General features: G+C 42.8%; 1 protein-coding gene across 1 annotated transcript in view; it reads right to left on the bottom strand.

Annotated features, from left to right (window-relative positions):
* The window catches only part of KCNH5 (potassium voltage-gated channel subfamily H member 5), a 148,657-nt gene that overhangs the window by 108,113 nt on the left and 22,447 nt on the right, over positions 1-18,097 (bottom strand). The window contains exons 4-5 of the mRNA XM_005520053.2: positions 16,458-16,586; positions 2,092-2,207 (exon numbers count right to left, since the gene is read on the bottom strand). Of these exons, the coding sequence (XP_005520110.1) occupies positions 2,092-2,207; positions 16,458-16,586 (245 nt within the window). The remainder of the gene's footprint in view (positions 1-2,091; positions 2,208-16,457; positions 16,587-18,097) is intronic.

The following is an 18,097-nucleotide window of genomic DNA, read 5'->3' as shown; positions in this document are numbered from 1 at the left end:
CCAAAACCCCTGGTGAGACCTACAAAAACATCAAACCCCAGGTGTCCCTCCCCCAGCACCCAGGACAGGCTCACTATCAGCACTTCTATACTCCTAAAACCACTGCAGCACACTGAACTCGCTGGTGGATCCATGGGGTTTTCCCTGGAATTAAAGCAGTGATCAACACAATCATTTTATCACAGCAGCCTTGTGAAAATTTCTTTCAAAGTGAAAATTTTCACCTGCACTTAACACATCATTTTGGCTTTGCCTCATAATTTGTTATCTCCAGATATCTCTTTGGACACATCAGTGTCCTACACTTCACTGATAAATCAGCACTGGGACTTCTTTCCCTGGTTTCTTCAGGCCTGTTTGTTCCCTGGCTTGTTCACTGGGGCAGGAGCTGGAAACATCCTCACTAGAGCTGGAAAAATAAGCTACTCAGGGCTCAAGGAGAATGCTATTAACATATGCTTGATAATTCCCTGTGCCTCTGGTGGTGGAGTGCTTGGGAGCTCCCATGATACTATAAAAGCATAATTATTATTCTTAACATAATATCATGCTGAGTTTGACATGGTGAGTGGGTGGCAGGTGGCTGTGGAGACCACTGAACTATAATGATTATTTCTTTCAAGCTGCATGGATTTTTAATTTTAAATCACCAAAAAATACACAATACAATATCTTATTAGGCAGCTGCGTTTACCACAGACTGTCTGAATTATTCCTGTGTACAGCTAATGAAAATGACTGCTAACTGTTAAGTCTGATAAGGTGAGCAGCACATTCTGCAAGGGATGAGCTATGAAGGCAATGTTCCTGCTCAGACACAGAAATATGGAAAATGGGGCCTGTACAGCGATGGTGAACCTCCCCTCACTCTGCCTTCCTCACAGCACTTTGCCTGCAAAGCACTTTCCAGCCATAAACTACTTTTAACAGAGGATTTTTCACACTCTCTAAGCAACTACTCCTGAGTACAACCTCATCCCCCCTATTCCTGAGCACACCTATGCCCTGCTGTGACCTAATGCTATTTCTTTTTCCTCTAGCCATAGTGGTCCTGGTGAACAATTTCCTCCCTCATTCCATGCAGCTGATTTGGACTCTTTTGAATATTGTTACCATATCTTTTCCTTCTCCAGATTAAACGAAGAATGGATATAACTGGATTTACAGGACACTGAAACGTCATGAATTTGAAAAGCATGAGGTGTCAGTAACCCAGCATTTATCCAAGCTATTGGTATAGGATCATGCAAGGGAAAACACCACACTGCCAACACCTGAAAACTGTGCGTTTCCATTCTGAGCATTTGCGTTTTTTACTATCAAAGTTCACTAAAACCAGAAAGATAATGAAAACAAAAAAATAAACCCCAAAATCCAAACATTTAAAGCCGCTATCAATTCTACAGGATAAGTTCTCTGGCACAAGTGCTATCTTTTTCAGGAGCTCGTATATTTTGACCCTGTATTTTTGACCCATTTATTTTTCATTACCAGTGGACATGAAGATGAAAGCAGAACCTGTTTCATCAGTTAACCTGAAGGTATTCACTTGTTGCACCACCTGCACTGGTAAGATGTTTGCAACCTGCCGAAGAGTTAATTTCATCAGCTCTGAAGATAAAAGTGATGAGGGAAATATTGTAGGAATGGCTGTGCAAGAAAGTCAAGATCAGGGTATACATGCAGTCCCTGGGGACACAGACAGCAATGCTGCCAAAGAGGTTTCTCAAACTGTCCCATTTTCCTGGGAGAGGGACTCAAGGACATCAACCCTGGTTCCCTGTCACTGTGAGCACAGCAGAGGAGCACACTGTGCACCCCGAGTTAAGGAAGAAGCAGGAAGCTGAGGACTGTGTGCACAGAAATAGGGTCATTTCAGTAAAAGTGCCCTACAGAGCGTGCTTTTATAACCTGTCCTAAAAACGTGGGGCTTGCCACGTGCTGCAGCTTTAGGACGGGTAGAGGCGAGGCTGAAAAAATCAGTCGGGAAATATTTTCCTCTAAGAATATCCTTTACCAGTGGGAATTAGGGTGGGTTTTCTTCCCCCTCCTGCCCTCAGAAGAGAGCAGGCTGGTGTCCACCCCACCTACCTCGGCCAAGCGGGAGTGTTTGTGCACCACCTCAGCCTTGTTCATGGGCGTCAGCTGCTGCAGGACGCTCCGGCTGTTGGTCAGCGCCCGCGTCAGCCGGGCGAACTTGGTCCAGCCTGCAGGAAAAGAAGGAAACCGTGTCAGAAATCGTGTCAGAACTACTCAGGCCTCACCCAGTGCTAGTAAATGTCCTTTCTGCTCGAAGATATGCAGTCTCAGTCCTCAGTGGTTTCTCTAAATTGGTGCACAGAGCAGTTTCAGGCTCCGGGCTTAAAGACCTTGCAAAAGAGGAAAAAAATACAGCTCCTTCAAGGCAACACAGGTAAATGTGAAAGGAATCAAAACTCCTTCTTCTGCCTTCTGGAGACATTGTGTTGGAGGGATGACATCCTGTTTTCAGCCTGCTGGGGACATTCTCTGCTGCTGAAATCTAATTCTAAGCCACGGAAGTTCATGGAAAGGCTTCCCAAGTCTGCAAATCCTGCTGAGGGAAAATCCTTCCCAGCTACAGAAAGGCTCCTACTGATTCAGGACCACTGGAGCAGCCCCAGAAGCCTGATCCTTAAGTCTTTACTGGTTTTCGCCCCACCTAAACTTCAGGGACAAAAATTAACTGGAAAAACCTTTTTAAAAAGACTGCACCAGCAGCAATGCTTCAAACTAAAAAAAATAAAAATAAAAATATATCATTAAGCATTTAAAGTCTGATTAAGAACTCGATTTTAAATGGCATTAAGAAATACATTTAGCTATGATACTAATGATAAACAGCTGCTTTAATTGTAGCCTGGGACCCACACACTGAGCTGCCCCTGAGGAACATTTTCCTGCAGCACCCGGCAAGGAGATGTTTGTCCCTGACAGCAGCACCAGCCCAGGACCATGTCAGCAAGTCATTCCTGCTGGAAAAACACCCCAGTGTTTGTGATGGTGTGGATGCATCAGTGGATGGGGTAGATGGGTGCAGCAAAGAAAACACCAGGATTTTCAGCAGTGTAGCAGCTCAGTATTGAGCAGGAAAATTGAAAATCCGAGTATCTTTAGTTAGGAAATATATTCCCAAGGACACAGAAGGAGATGCTGAACAGGTATAATGTCATTTTTTTTACCAGAGAGTTGTGGGTAAAATATCAAGTTATGGACAGGAAAAGGGTTCAGGGGAAGGTTTAATTTTCATTTAATTTGCTGAGTAGGTGAAAATTAGGGAAGATACTCATATCTGAGAAAGGAAACATAACATTTCTATGTTAGAATCATCACAGAATCACAGAATGGTTTGGGTTGGAAGGGACCTTGAAGATCATCTCATTCCAACCTCCTACCATAGACAGGGACACCTTCCACAGAGCAGGTTGATCCAAGCCCCATCCAACCTGGCCCTGAACACTCCCAGGGATGGGGCAGCCACAGCTGCTCTGGGCACCCTGTTCCAGAGATAGGCTTATTTTTAAATGCCTTTTGCTGCTGGGAGTCAGGGACTTGGAGTGTTAAGGGAAGCCCTGAGGGAGGAGAAATTTAAAACAGGGAATAGAAAAGACAATAAAACTTCGAGGAAAAAAAAAATTATGTACAAACTTGGCTATGCCATTTGCCAGGTACATAACACATTCACACAAATGTAAATCCATTGTTCATCATTTATCAGAACAGCTTAAAATATCATGACACACCACCAGCACTGCACAAACATTTGTGTCTGGCTATTTATACATGACCTCAAAAATGCACATAAAAAATTCACTGGGAAAAGGTAAAAAATAGAAGCATTTTATTAACTTTTCAAATGTAAACTTTAAATGTGAGCTTTGGATACATCTCATGCTTCTGGAGCTTACAGAGATATTCAATTAGGAATATGCACTTTCTCTTTTAAACAAGGTCAAAGCAGACTACAGTGATCTATGAACTATAAATTTCTAGAAAAAAAATTCTTGCGTTTTTCCTAATTGTCTATAAAACTGCAGGAAGGAGACAACTTTAAGACAAGTCAGAACTGTTCTTTATCTTTCTAAACCAGCAATTTCAAAGACCAAGTGAGCCTGGTAACAGCATTGTGACAGCTCTGCCCCAGCATTTCTAGTAATTGCTGGAGGCCATGTTGCACCCAGGTGATTTATTTGGGGTAACTGCAAACACACAGCAAGAACCAGGGAAAAAGAGAGAGCAGCTCTCATCCAGGAAGGTGTTCACCCACTTCCAGACCTGGGCAGGTACTCACACACTCATGTACACAGTCATGGTCCTTTCCCCTGGGAAATCATATCCCTGTGGTCCATAAGGACAAACATGGGGCAGTCCCCAATCTTTATTTTGTCATCCTGCCTCACAGCTGAGACGAGAGTGACGGAAGAGCGCTCAGCAAAAGCAAAACCAGCACAGACAAACTGCTGGATACAGCCCCAGTCACTCTCACTTGCCACATCTCAGTGCTGCCAGCCACTCCAGCTCCTGACAGGAGCCCCAGATGTCCAGCAGGGAGAAGTGCAAAGCCCTGTACCTAAGGAGGTACAACCCCCTGCACCAACACATACTGCGAAGTGGATTGGCAGAAAATTGTTTTGGTATTCCCAGAGTTGAGCATGTCCATGGTGGAAATCCTTGGCTGAGTGAGGCACAGAACTACCAGCAGGTCCAGGAAGGTGATCCCTCCCATCTCCTCCTCACTGCTGAGCTCTGCTCCTGCAGTTCTGTGTCCAGTTAGAGGAGGATTTGGAGAAGAGTCAGAGGCTGGCAATGACAGGAGATGGCTTCATGTACTTTCTAGAAATCCTTTGTCATGGTGCTTTGCAGGCTGAGAGATCCCACTCATAAAAGTACAGGGTTTAAAATGTCTCTTATAAAAGCAGAACTGGTAAGAAATCTGTTGTCACTGTTTTAGGGAAGAAAAGCATCCATCCTGCATTAACCACAAATGCAGAACTCCTGGGGAAGTTAGGGAGGATGGAGCAGTAAACTCCACACCAAATAACAGCAAACCTTCTGCTGTAAAAATAAAAAGAAAGGAAAAACTACAATTTTTTTTTTTAAAAATCCTTCTTTACCACCATGTGAGATCATCAATGTCATGTGAAAGAAAGAAGCCACACATTTTAGCATTCAAGGTTACCACTCTGCTCTGACTTCTTTTCACAAGACAAACCATTTCATCCTGTCCTTTCTCCACCAAGACCAAAGCTTTGCTTTGCACCAGAGCAGACCTTCTGCAAAACCCTTCCAGCCCCATTTAGAGGCTTCACATTTTCACATTTCTTTCAGCCCTGTGAAGCCCATGATTCTGCACACTGGAAGCACAGAATGCACTAACATGACTTTTCTCTCCAATTCATCACCAAGTCCAGCATTATTTTACCTGCTCCAATCTATCCATCTGTAATAGTGTGAAAAAAAGCACCAGGTCCTTTTGTTTCCTATTTACAACCCAAGAGAATTAAAAACACAGTAACAGCAAGATGCTGGGTTATGAGTGGGAAGGTGAAAATGTATACAGGCTGCCTCGTGTCTGAAATAATCTGCACAGGGTACATTTCTCTCTTTCTTGACCTTGTTGTAGCCTAGACAAGTTCAGAATTATATTTAAAACCAATGTGTATGTTTAAATAGACCACAGAAAATTTGCATAGCTGCCTACTGCTGTCAATGTTTCTTCAAATGATTCTCTCCTTTCTTTTCCTCTATAGACAGACACTTGAAAGGAATGGTAATTCTATCACAAGAATTAGTGACCGCCTGTCCTCACAGATATTTTCAGTCTGGAAGGAGTAAACGAGATGCACAAATAGCAGGTGCAAGAGGGGCAAACACAAAAATGCACTCGTGAGAAAATGCAACACTTCTGATGCTCTCTTCAGCTCAGCTGGATTGTATCTTTCTTCCTCAGCACTGCCTGAAAAATGGCACCCTGAACTTGCACCATTGCACTCAGATCCTTGGGGAAAAAAAGCATCATCATCAGATCACACCCCAGATCAGGCCAGCAGCTGCTTCTCCATACATGCAGTTAAACTGGGTGTTCCACACAAAGACATGAACCACCTCAAATGGAAAATTCTGGAATAGCATATAAATAAAATCATTGTTTCCCTTGGTTCTCTTTAATTACTTTCTTATCCAGAGAAAAAATAAGAAGTATTTGTTCCCCTTCTTTAAAAAAAAAACAAAACCCTCATGATTCGCATTCATTTTCAGGATCCAAAACAATGATCTCTTAAACAGGAACCTAGCAAAATATTTGCCTGTTTCTATCCATTATTCAAAGTGAATTACTGCATTCTCAGTAAACTGGAGGTTTCACAGTTACAAGAACAGGACATGAAGAAGCCAGGCATGCTGACATGGGCTAAACTAGTTTGCCTTGGCCCAGCTGGAATGCTGCCCTTCCAAGCAGGCAACTTCCTTCTCCCTCCGTGCATTTTAGACACAGTTAAATATTTTACTGTTTTATTTTCCACTGTTCTCCTTGTCTCTTGCCCTAAACAGGACTGCCAACTTGACAGCCCTCTGACTGTGGGTCTAGCTGAGACAGAGATGACTTTGTGACATCCTTCACACAGCAGCTGAGCCAAAGGTTTCTCTGAAGAGAAATAAAACCAGGAATACTAAATTAATTTAATGAAAGATATTTTTTTTCTAAATTTTAGATGCTGTGACCCTGGTTGAAGCTGTTGATCTTGTGACAGGATGCCTGGGGGAGTGCAAAAGCACGGTGGGGAGGTAGGCAACAGCCAAGTGAGGCAGACAGAGCACCCAAACACTCCTCAGAGGAGTAAAAGCTTTCCAGAAGGGTCTGAGGAGCTCATTTAGCCACTCAGAGGTGTATGAATGTATAGATTCAAACACCACTAGAGAAACTATGTGGTGCCTGAGGGGAAAATGGCATTTGAAGGTTAGAACTCGATTATTTTGTCCCTCTACCACCAGAAAGTGGAGGGACAAACTATCCCACTCACTACAGCTTGTCTTTCCATCAGCTGCTCTTCCAACAAGAGCAGTATTATGCCCACACATCTTCCCCCTGAGATCCCAAATCCATCATTCTGTGTTACACTGGGCAGCTGGGATGGGCACAGCTCTGTGGCAGCTGCTGGTCACAAACCTCCCCTCCACTGCTGCACTTGCTGCTTTCCCTGCCTGCAGAATCCTTTCCAGACTCATTTAGAGACTTCACATTTTCACATTTCTGCCAGCTGCACCCTTGCACTGCCACAGGGACCTTGTTCTGCCCTTCTGGTCACCAACCTCCTTCCCAACAACACGCCCTGCAGGTGGATCCAGCACACAAACACCCCTCCTCATCTCTGCTGCCTTCCCTGGTAAGGGGAAACACCAGCCAGTCCCAAGATGTTGTTGCAGTGTGTGGCAGAGCATAAAAAGAACCAGAAAGTCCAAAGAAAGTGCAGCAAGGGAGTCTTCCCCAAGCAGAAGCGATGCTGGAATGGATGAGACAGAATCATTGAATCGTTTAGGTTGGAAAAGACATCTAAGACTCTTTCTTAAAGGTTATGTGGAGACAAAACCTTGGAAACAGAAGGATTTCCAAGCTCACAAAGCTCACAAAACAGCAAACATTTTCAAATATAACTAAATGAAAGCAATTAAACCTTTAGAACTCTCACCATAATTTAATTAGGAGTTGAAAATTTGCATTTGTGTACTGTTCCAAATGCAGATCTAACCACACAGCTAGCAGCCACACTCAAAAAAAATATTCGGTTCATAAACTATATTATGTTATTTTAAAACTAAATTCATACATGAGAGTTTATGAAGAGTTTAAAATGTCAAGGTGAAATGTTAATGCCCTTTATGATGCACTTGCTCTGAAAAACCTAGCCATGACTCGTTCCCCTATAGAAGCATTAGTGTAGCTCTACTGGGTTGCAATTAACCTTTTTGTCAGGGTTTGTCTGGTCTTAAATAATGATGACTTTTAAATCAGCATAGCAGGGAGCTATCCCCTACCTTAGACTGCAGGGAATACACTTGGGTTAGGAATTATATTCTGTGGGAAAAAAAACAATTGCAGAGGACAATTCTGGCAGTGCTTGTGTTGATTCCTGCCTGAGGGAGCACAGGGAGCAGATCCCAGCCATGGAAAGATTGTTCTGATCTCACTGTGAGGCATGAAACAGTTAACATGCAGAATGTTTAAATAATATTATAATTTATGTCTTACCCACAAGAGCAAAGAGATAGCACTGCTCAGAGTTAGGAAGTGTGGAATTCAGTTGGTAACATGGATCATCCTTTGGCATAAAGAGTTAGCATGTATAAATCCCAACTATTTCCAGACTTTTTGGCTGGCTGTTTGCTCTTTACTGCAGGCAAAGTACGTCTGAAAGAGTTCACTGTCTCTTTGGAAAATTTAATAATCCCAGTATTGGGTTTTTAGAGAGAGAGAGGAATAAACAGGATTCCTGAATAAACAGATTAATAGTCAAACAATGTTCAATCATTCCCATGGTGCAATAAAAATATTTCTGGACTTAGAGTCTATTAAAATGAAATTCAAAATATCGGGATAAATTTTTGAAATTGAAACTCTGCGTGTTCCACTGTCTGATATTGCATTGCACTCCTGGAATAATTTTTACATCCAACCTCCCTTCTTGCTCAGTGTTGTCTTCCCAGTTACCATCCACCCACTGCAACTGCTGAGGAGCTCAGTATGGATGAAGAACTAATGGGTAATCTTGGGCATATCATTTTACCTCTCTGAGCTTCAGTTTCTGCTCCTTAAAATGAAGATAATGCTAATTACCTAATTTGCAAGCCATTTTGAGATCTGCTGATAAGAAGAGCTAAGATTTATATAACTCTAGACTACACTAGGCATACATTTTAAAATTACAATATATTTTTTAATTTAATTCTCAAATAGCCTTAAATGTACAGTGCCCAACTTCTTGCATTTCACTTTTCTGCAAATAAGGCTAAACTTTATACACAGACACAGGGCCACTGGGGAATTACTTCCCATAAGTGTATAAAAACAGGTGCAAATTCTGGGAAGAAGAAGGGGAAAAAAGGAAAATACTAATTACTGTAAATGTCAGTCAACTGGCTTTTAGGGGTTAGTCAGATAGCAAAGTGCTCATCCCCTCACCTCATCCTGGTTCTGTATTTGAATCACGCCAGAGACACAGAGTGGCCAAAGCCTCTTGCACAGCAATCTTCACCAAATTGACCCTTGTGTGACACTCTCAACGAGATATTCAGACCACACAGTTCAGTAAATTACAGGTTCAATGGGTGAAGAGCTTGTTACTTGGCAAGTATCAAACAAGGAGCAGTGGAAAATAGTAAAAATTTATTAGTGGGAGCCTTCTGGACACCAGTGGCCAGGCATCCTGTTCAGTGCTTGTCTCCAGGGTTTGAAAGTCCTTCTAAAATGCCTGATGGAAGTGTCAAATGACAGGAGGATTAGAGAAATGCTAAAAAGCACTGAGGACAGTCAAACAGGATGAGGTGCTTGGTAACTGGGCACGTGCCATTAAAACATGTTTTAAATGGGGAACAGTCATCCAGAGAAGCAATGGAAATTGTAACTGCAGCACGGGAGGGGAAAATGTCCCAAGCAAAGAACAGTTCTGAAAAGGATCCAAAGGTCTTGGTAGATGAGCAATTCAGCATGTAATTGGCTTTGGCAAAAAGTCACCTGCTCCTTGGATGCATGACAGTAAGAACTGGGCTTGGAGGCTAAGCAATGGGCAATGATGAGGAATTAGCTGGAAACCCACCTGGCCACAATAATTGCTGCAGAAACTCACCGGGGACCTGGGAGGCTGAAATCCACGCCACCACAGCTTCATCCCTACTGCTGCCAATGAGCTGGATTAAAAGGCAGCTAAAACATCCATGTATCTGCCATCACCAGACCTCCAAATTCAGTCTAGACAGAGGTTTAAGGAGCTGAACTCATTTACTTTATCAAATGAAGGCACAGTGATGAGCTGATTATATGTGTAAATGCCTTAGTGGGGCTTTCTTAATACAGTGGGAAAAAAAAAAGACATAAGAAGATGCCACTGCAAGAAGCTGAAGCCAGGCTTATTTGACACTTCTTTAATGCCAAAAGTGTAATGGAGAAGCACAAAAAATATTAAGTAATGTAGTGGATGCTCAGCCTCTTCTAAATCAATACTGGCTGCCTCCCTGGAGGGAACGGTTTAGTTACACACAAGTTCATGGGTTCAACAGAGGAGCAACTTTGTGAAGTGAAATGCCCTGTGTTACACAGATCAGACTTTTAAACTGCACTACATTTATACTTATTATTTTAGCTTTGGCTGATGAGTGCTTAGTTTTCTACATACAAAGTGTATCCGTCTACAAACAGCTGCTGCTTCAAAGATCCACTTCCAGTTTAATTCAGTCTCTCACAGGGTTAAATTTGATTTCAATGGGAATTCATTTTCATTGCACATTAAACTTCCAGAAATTTGCAGACAGTTAATGTGCATTGGTGAGTTGCTGATGGAGCCCACAAAGGGCTCCAAGGGCTGTATCAGATTCAGAAAAAAAGTAATTCATTTCTGTGAAAGAAACTAAACAACCCTGGATATGGAAATTCCCTCTTCTTCATCACAGTGGGTCTCCAGCAGCAGTAAGGCAAAAAAGGATACAGAGGGGGAAGAGGGAATGAAAATAAGGATTGGTGCATCAGTCCTAAAAGTGAGGAAACAACTCTCTCTGTGACTATTCAGCCTGTGCAGTGTCTGCAGAAAGTGCCAGCAGCACGTCACTGAAGACATATCAGGGATGAGTAACAGGAAAAAAGCAACCTTGGAAGGTCTTCCAGGCTACTGGCAAGCTGTGCCTGTCCCAAATGGCTATCTAAAACAGTATTTTATCTAAATATTATCTAACTGTCTAAGTACCAAGAGACATTACCTCTCTGCATCATTGCACTGAGTTGTCTGCTCTTGACACTGAAAACCCACCTGGTGTCCTGGAAAATGCCCATTCTTTTGTCATCCCCCCTGCCCCACAAAGGTCCTTTCTCCCAGCCCAGGAATCCCTGGATGCTGCACCCTGGACCAGGGGAGAATGGAGAAATGGAGGAGATCCTGCTGCCTGGAAAGGAGGGAAACTGCAGATCACAGCAAAAGGAAGCAGCATGAGAACAAGTGGGTCTCTATTGTGACCCTTGTTATTACAGCCACAGAAAAGTGCAATAAAAACATGTTAAGGATATCCAAATTTTAACCTATTAAATTACTGTGATGGATTACTGTCAAGGTGATGTACTCAACAGGGTACACTGTGCTTCAGCTAAAGGTAGAAACCTTATTTTCATGCTCTAATCCCTCCACCCACTTCTTCTATTATCACCAGGATTGATACCCCCTCAAGGAAAAAAAAGTTCCCATGTGCAACTAGTTATATATGCTTAATAACTTGCACTTATTAAAGATAAAAAAGGATCAGAATTATAGGCTTAGCAAGGATTAGCAAGCCATAAGTGCATATTTCTGCAACTACTACACTTTTTATAGCCCTGTCACACTCTGAGATAGAGTTGTATCATTATATAGAGTTATATAACTATAAAGAGTTATATCACTGGAAGCATTACAGCATTGTCCCAGACAGACTTGATTATCAGAGTCTGGCTCTATCAAGTGAAAAGGAAAAAAAAGTGGGGGGAGGAAAAAAAGCAATTTCAGGATCCTGCTGTGCCATTTCCTGATCCCTTCTGTTAACAGCACACTGTCCTGAATTGTAGGGGCCTCGTTAACACAACTTTGCATCCTGATTCAACATCCCATCATTATTCACTAGAACTTCCCCATCACTCCAGACATGACAAACCTGATATTTCACTCCATGGGCACTCCAGATAACCAGTGAGAATCCTAGCAAAAAAAAAAATTCTAAGTTTACCCTGAGGCCACGGATTTTTTCACAGATGGTAACAAAAGGAATAAAAACATTGCACAACTAGGTGAAACTCCATTATTAACCAAAAATGCTGCTTTGGGTTGTTTTTTTTTTCCTATACTTAAATTTTCTGCTCAATAGAATCTACAGCACTCCTGGCTTCAAATGGTGTTAACATTTTAAGTGGCCCCATTCACCCTTCTAATAGTTAGGGCCCAGAAAAATGGCTTCATTTTTTTCCTGACAAATAAACAGACAATTATTACTACTGTGTGTCTTTGGAGGAATTGAAAATCTTCAGATGTTTTTAAAAGGCCATTGGGTAAAGATAGAATAAAAGCTCAGCAAGCTGATAAAAGCATCCAACTGTGACCCGACAATGGTACAAACATTAAAAAAAAGAAAGATTCTTTGGGTTTTATTCACTTAAAAAAATACATAATAGGATCTTTCATATGCTTGTATTGGCCTTCCACCTCTGCTGAGCACAGCCTCGAGCCAGGACACCTGGGGATCTGGCCCTCTGCCACCACAGGTGGGACCTGCTGCTTGCCACTGAATCCACATCAGACAAATACTCCTATTAGCAAAGAGGAGCAGGAGAAGGAAAGGAGAGATCAGACAAACACAGCACAGCTCCTCCAGCAGAAAACAAGGCACTGGTCCAGTGACACCAAGTGCAGCCATCACCTCCTGCCTCACCAAGAACTCTCACACCTCTTCTTCTTCCACACTGCCCCCATCCACAGCTCATCAGCCACTGGCTCTGGAGCTGGGGCACTGTAAACCAAAAAACCAAACCAAAAACCAAACCAATGGAGGATGCTCCCTCTGTCCTCCAGACCTCCACAGCTGCCAGTGGCACCTTCACCCAGGAGAGAACACATCAACCAGCAGTTGATCCTTCCCTTCCATTACCATTTCTGCTGCTTCCGCTAGAGAGTTTTGACACTTTTGACTGGTTAGACACTTTTTAAAGTAATTTTCCATTTACAAGGAATGGCTTTACAGCACTTTTTGGTCACTGTTACATTGCCATACATCACAGGTCTCCCACGCATCACCCAGCAATAATAGATTGGAGCACGAGTAACAAGAAAACAAGTCAGTCCAATCTTTAGTGTTGACTGCCTGCACCCTCTCAGAAAACAAGGGGTTTGATCTCTGTCACTGTATTTTATGAGAGAAAGGTAGCTTGTAAATATCCCTTTTCTCCAGTCTTGCTTACAGTCCAGTAAGTTTCAACATCTTTCTGGCCTGCAGCAAATTCACAGCCTCTTGGGTAAGCCTGGGAAAAATTTTCATTACTTTTACTCCCTCTGGCAAGCAAAGCTCACTCCTCCTCCTCCATTCTTCCTCCTCCTCCTCCTCCTCCTTTCAGCATTAACAGAGCAAGTGGTGAGGACACAGGTAAGCGGGGACACACACCATCTGTCACAGTGTCCCAGACCTCTGTGACTCCCTCTGCTCACACAGGGCTGTCCCTGTGAAATCAGCTGCATTTTTTGAACTCAACAAGCACGTTTTTAAGCCCACATCAGGGGGAAAAAAATCCCACCTCCCCCTGGCAATGTGCTTTGTAATAAGACAACTGTTTCATTTGTCTGTCCTGTTTTCACAAACCCAACAAGCTGCTCCACACTTTGGGGCAGATCTGCACCCTCAGCACCACTCCCTGTCCCCCAAACCTGCTGCTCCCTGGCAAGCTCTCCACAAGATGCCAACCCCAAAGCAAGCAGATCTGTCCACCCAGCCAGGTATTTCCAGGAGTGGGGACACACAGACACTCTGCAGTGTAGGTACAACCAGTGGCATGATTTAAGTACCTCACAGAAGTGTGATTTACTGAAGCTTCACAACAAAGCAACACACCTTTGAACAGTGCAGAACGATTTGGTATGGAGAGATTATTGCATAATGGCATCAATATTTTATTCCTGCTGAATTTTTTATCTCAGATTTACTGCTCCCATAAGTAACACACAGTAACTCATCTGCACCATAGTTACTTATGTATTATGTATGGCATGGTCCTGGCAGAATTTCTTAAGAAATATCCTTCTTTCAAAAAGGAAAAAAAAAATAAAATAGCCCTTTCAATGGCAAATCCCAGCACTCAACAGTAGTGTTTTATGGAAACCCTTCATTCCACAAGACTTTAAAAATTCTCCACTAGATTTTAACGTATATGTTTACCAATCTCATAGTTCAAAAAGAAAGTGGCCTGGCAGCTTCTAAGCGTGCTGTAATGTTATCTGCAGGAACAATGAATTATGTATCTCTCATAGCACCATGTCTGACACAAAAACACAACAATCCCAGTGCTGTGGGTTCCCAGAGACCCACACAGCTGAGACACACAGGGTAATGCAACAGTGCTGCTTTCCCACCCCTGTAGTAAAATGCTGCAAATATTTGAATGTTTTCCTCACATCAAGGATGCAAAAGACAAGCCTTAATTTATACAAGTGCAGAAGAAAAATCGGGTCAGTGGTTTGTAATGATGAGGTTTGTTGGAGGCACAGATCGATGCTCTCCAATCAAAGCACCCTCAGCAGATTCTTAAGGCTCCAATTCTATGCTTTAAAGGCACTTGGGAAATGTGGCTGCACTGCCTCTGTGATGTTCTGTTTGAGTTTTGGGGGTTTTGGAGTATGACTTTGACAGAAGTAAGGGCTCTTTAGACATAGAGCCAAACCTCTCTGGCTGCTGAGGGCAGTATTTTGTGATGTCCATCACCAATACCTGGCACTTTAACTAATGGTGCCCTTCAGTGCAGAGCAGCAGCACACAAGTCATGCATTTCACTGCTATTGCTCTTTCCCTTAGGAACATCTATTCCTGGTCTGGATGCCACATGGGCTCTGCTCCTCCTGAGCCACAAGATGGGGAGGGGAAGAGCTCAGCCCCTGGAGCACATCCCTGCCTCCCCAGGGAAGGCAGCAGAGTTTGAATCTCCCAGGCTGAGAATCCAAAGGAGGCAACATTCATCATTCCTGCATTTGAGAGCCACCTTCAGTATGTTTTCTCTGTCCTGCTGCAGCCCAACACTTCTCAGTGCAACAAGTCCTGCGGGAAGTGGGGCAGAGCTGGGAAAAAGAGGGGATTTAGGAGCTGGTTCCATGTGAAATATATCTTGGTTTCCCTAGAAAGCAGGAAATAGGAAACCTTACAAGAGGATCCTTGCAGAGACTGGCTTTTTCCTTGATGAGCTCACACTATATATTACATACACTGCAGCAAGGAGCCAGTCCTATGCCTTCAGATACCTACAAAGTCCTTTTAATTAACTGGCATTTACCCTAAAAAACTCGGATTATTTCCAGACAGAACTCCACATTATAGAGCTGAAAGTGAAATAAAGAACATTTGCAGGTTGCTAGTTAAATTGTAGAGGCAATAAAGTTTATGATGGCTGAGAAGGTATTCCTATATCAGGATCTTATAATTTTATGGATAATACTCTTTAGACAAAAAAAAAAAGTCATATTTAGTGTTAGCTCAGAGGGGAGCCTTTCATTTTAAGTCTGCCTTTATGAACTGAGTTTTCAGTTATCCAAACACTTGTAATAAGTGCTATCTAGATATTGAGAAATTACTTTAAATGCTGCTTGCATTCAAATGATACCAACTTTATCCTAAAGAAGATGGCTTAGAGCATACCAGCTCCAAGTGAGATATCAAGCCTTCTTCAAGTGTGAAGGGAAAAACATAGCAAAAAATTAATCATCAGGAGGCAACTTCCAGGAGACGTGGATAATGTCCTTCTTTATGTGAGCGTGCATTGTTTCACCCAAAGCAATACACATGTAAACCTGACACAAGACGTGTTTTGGAACTGAAGCAGAGGATGATGCTGCCAGATCCTCTCTGTACCTTTCCCCACCAGTTTCTCCTGCAAGGCTGCAGGCCTGGCCATGAGCTGTTCAGTGACAAGAGCATTCCAACAAAATCCTGCCCTGCAGCTGTTAATTAATGAGCACGATGCCCACTGCCACGCAGTCATCACTCCTGAGCAATAATCAAGGATTCAAGCAGGCTGCTTCCATCACCTTTCACCTCCAAGAGGGAGAAAAGGAAGAAACATCAGCATCTCATCACAAGGAGCTGGAATTATTTTTTTCCTGAAATGATGACACCTGTCCCATAACAGAAAGATCTCCCAAAACAGCACAGCATTCAAACTACTCAAAACAGTGTAATTTTTTAGAAAGTGCCAGCTGTAGTGATGAAGAACTGAATTGCAGGGAAAAAGGAAGGCTTGTGACTCTAGAAAAACACTGGTAGGGAATTTCCACTCATGATGATTTATCCTTTTTGGGTTTTTTAAAATAATTTAGGAGAGTGGCATTGAAACTTTGACAGGTCACAAAACATTTCCTCACTTCAAGACACAGATCATAGACATGACACATCCCTGTGACAGGTCTGAGCTCAAGCATTTACTTCTATCATTCACAAAAAATAATAATATATTTCATGTTTACCTTTTGTTGAATCATCTTCAATTGGTTGTTTGAACAAAGTGATATCCTTAAAAGTGCACAAGAACAAAACCACTTTTTCGTGCTCATTTCTTATAGGCGCAATTTGCATGTAGAACCAAACTGGGGTTCCTGGAGCAGAGAAAAAAGTGACATTGGAATGTGGTGTAGCACAAACTACCCCCAACCCATAACATTTACACAGTATTAAACACACATGTAGTTTAGGTGTGTATTTCTCAGTATTTCTGCATCTTCCAGAGTTTTTAATTTTACTTCCTCCAAGGAAATCAACATATTCCCATTTTTAAAGCTTCATTAATCTAGCTAGATGATAAACAGAGACAGAAGGCTATACAAAAATTCATTCTGAAATAAAATACATTATTCTTCCCTCTTGTTCTTGTTTGTTCCCAGCATGTCACACTTACTTAGGTCTGAAAGGTAGAAAGGTGAGAAAAAACACGTGGATGGCATTTTTGATTCTCTCTTTACATAACATGGAGCTATCAAATCCAAAAATTATGGACTATACTGTGAATTGCTCCAAATTTTATATGACTACATTATTTAAGAGGACCTGAGTTGGGCTCTCAATGTCCTATCAGGACAAATCAGATTTGATTTCTTTTTTATGCTTCAGGGCACACCTCCACCTCCTCACTGCCCTGCCCAGTGCAGCACTCTCCCAGCACAATTATCTCTACTTAACTCCTGAAATGAAACCAAGTGTTTTTCAAATCCTACCACCCATCAAATAAACAGCCAAAAACTGCCCTTGGCTTTGGAGTGGTCAGCTTGGCTTTTGGTAAATCCCCCCTGTTTGCAGAGGGCTCCTGCAGGTGCTCAGGAGCTGAAGCTGGTTTCCCAGGCTGACACACACGTGGCAGTCCCCTACACAGATCATGCAGGTGTGCTCCACAAGGGGTGGAATCCTAGAACACTTGGAGCAATTTTCTTAGAAACACCCTGTTCCCCTGCAGGGCTGTGAATGTCAGATGTTCTCCATCCAGCAAAGCTCCGTGTCCCTCCCTCCCAAATGAGCACCTACACACACTGCACCACAAATGCCTTCACAGCCAGCTAATTACCTCTGGGATTTGATGTGCTTTCAGCCAGTTGACAGAATGGCTTTTCTCCTGAGCTGCCTGAGAGCTGACACATTGACACAAGCCTCTTGGCCACTGTTATCACACAGGGGCACTGCTGGCCCCCTCAAATCTCCTCTGATGCACCAGGTCCGGGAGCTGTGCCAGATCTGCAGCACAGATCGCAGAGGGCAGAGAAAACCATTTGGGCTAGGACTACTGTGGGGAAGGCTAAAACCCACAAGGGCTTATTGAAATTCAACCAGGTTTAAACCAGTAACTCTCTACTAGTAAACTGGAGAAGTGGGAGAGATGTGGGACCGCTTTTTTGTGATAATTCCAAAGCCATTATGCTGATTACTTGGTTATCTTAATTCCCAGTTGCTAACCCAAGACAAAAGACTTTTCATAACTACTAAAACAGAGTGCTGCAGCTTTCTGGAGAAGTATCTTGCACTTACACCTGGGAATCTATTGGTACCCTTTGAGATGAAAGCGAGTAGGCAAAACACCCTTTACAAGGGTGCTGACAAAAATCAGACAGAGGCAAGGTAG

Source organism: Pseudopodoces humilis, chromosome 7 (assembly GCF_049639895.1).
Source record: "Pseudopodoces humilis isolate 2021_Gansu_Grassland_sample_001 chromosome 7, ASM4963989v1, whole genome shotgun sequence".
In the NCBI taxonomy this organism is placed as follows: Eukaryota; Metazoa; Chordata; class Aves; order Passeriformes; family Paridae; genus Pseudopodoces; species Pseudopodoces humilis.
This window is presented reverse-complemented; position numbering and strand designations above follow the sequence as displayed.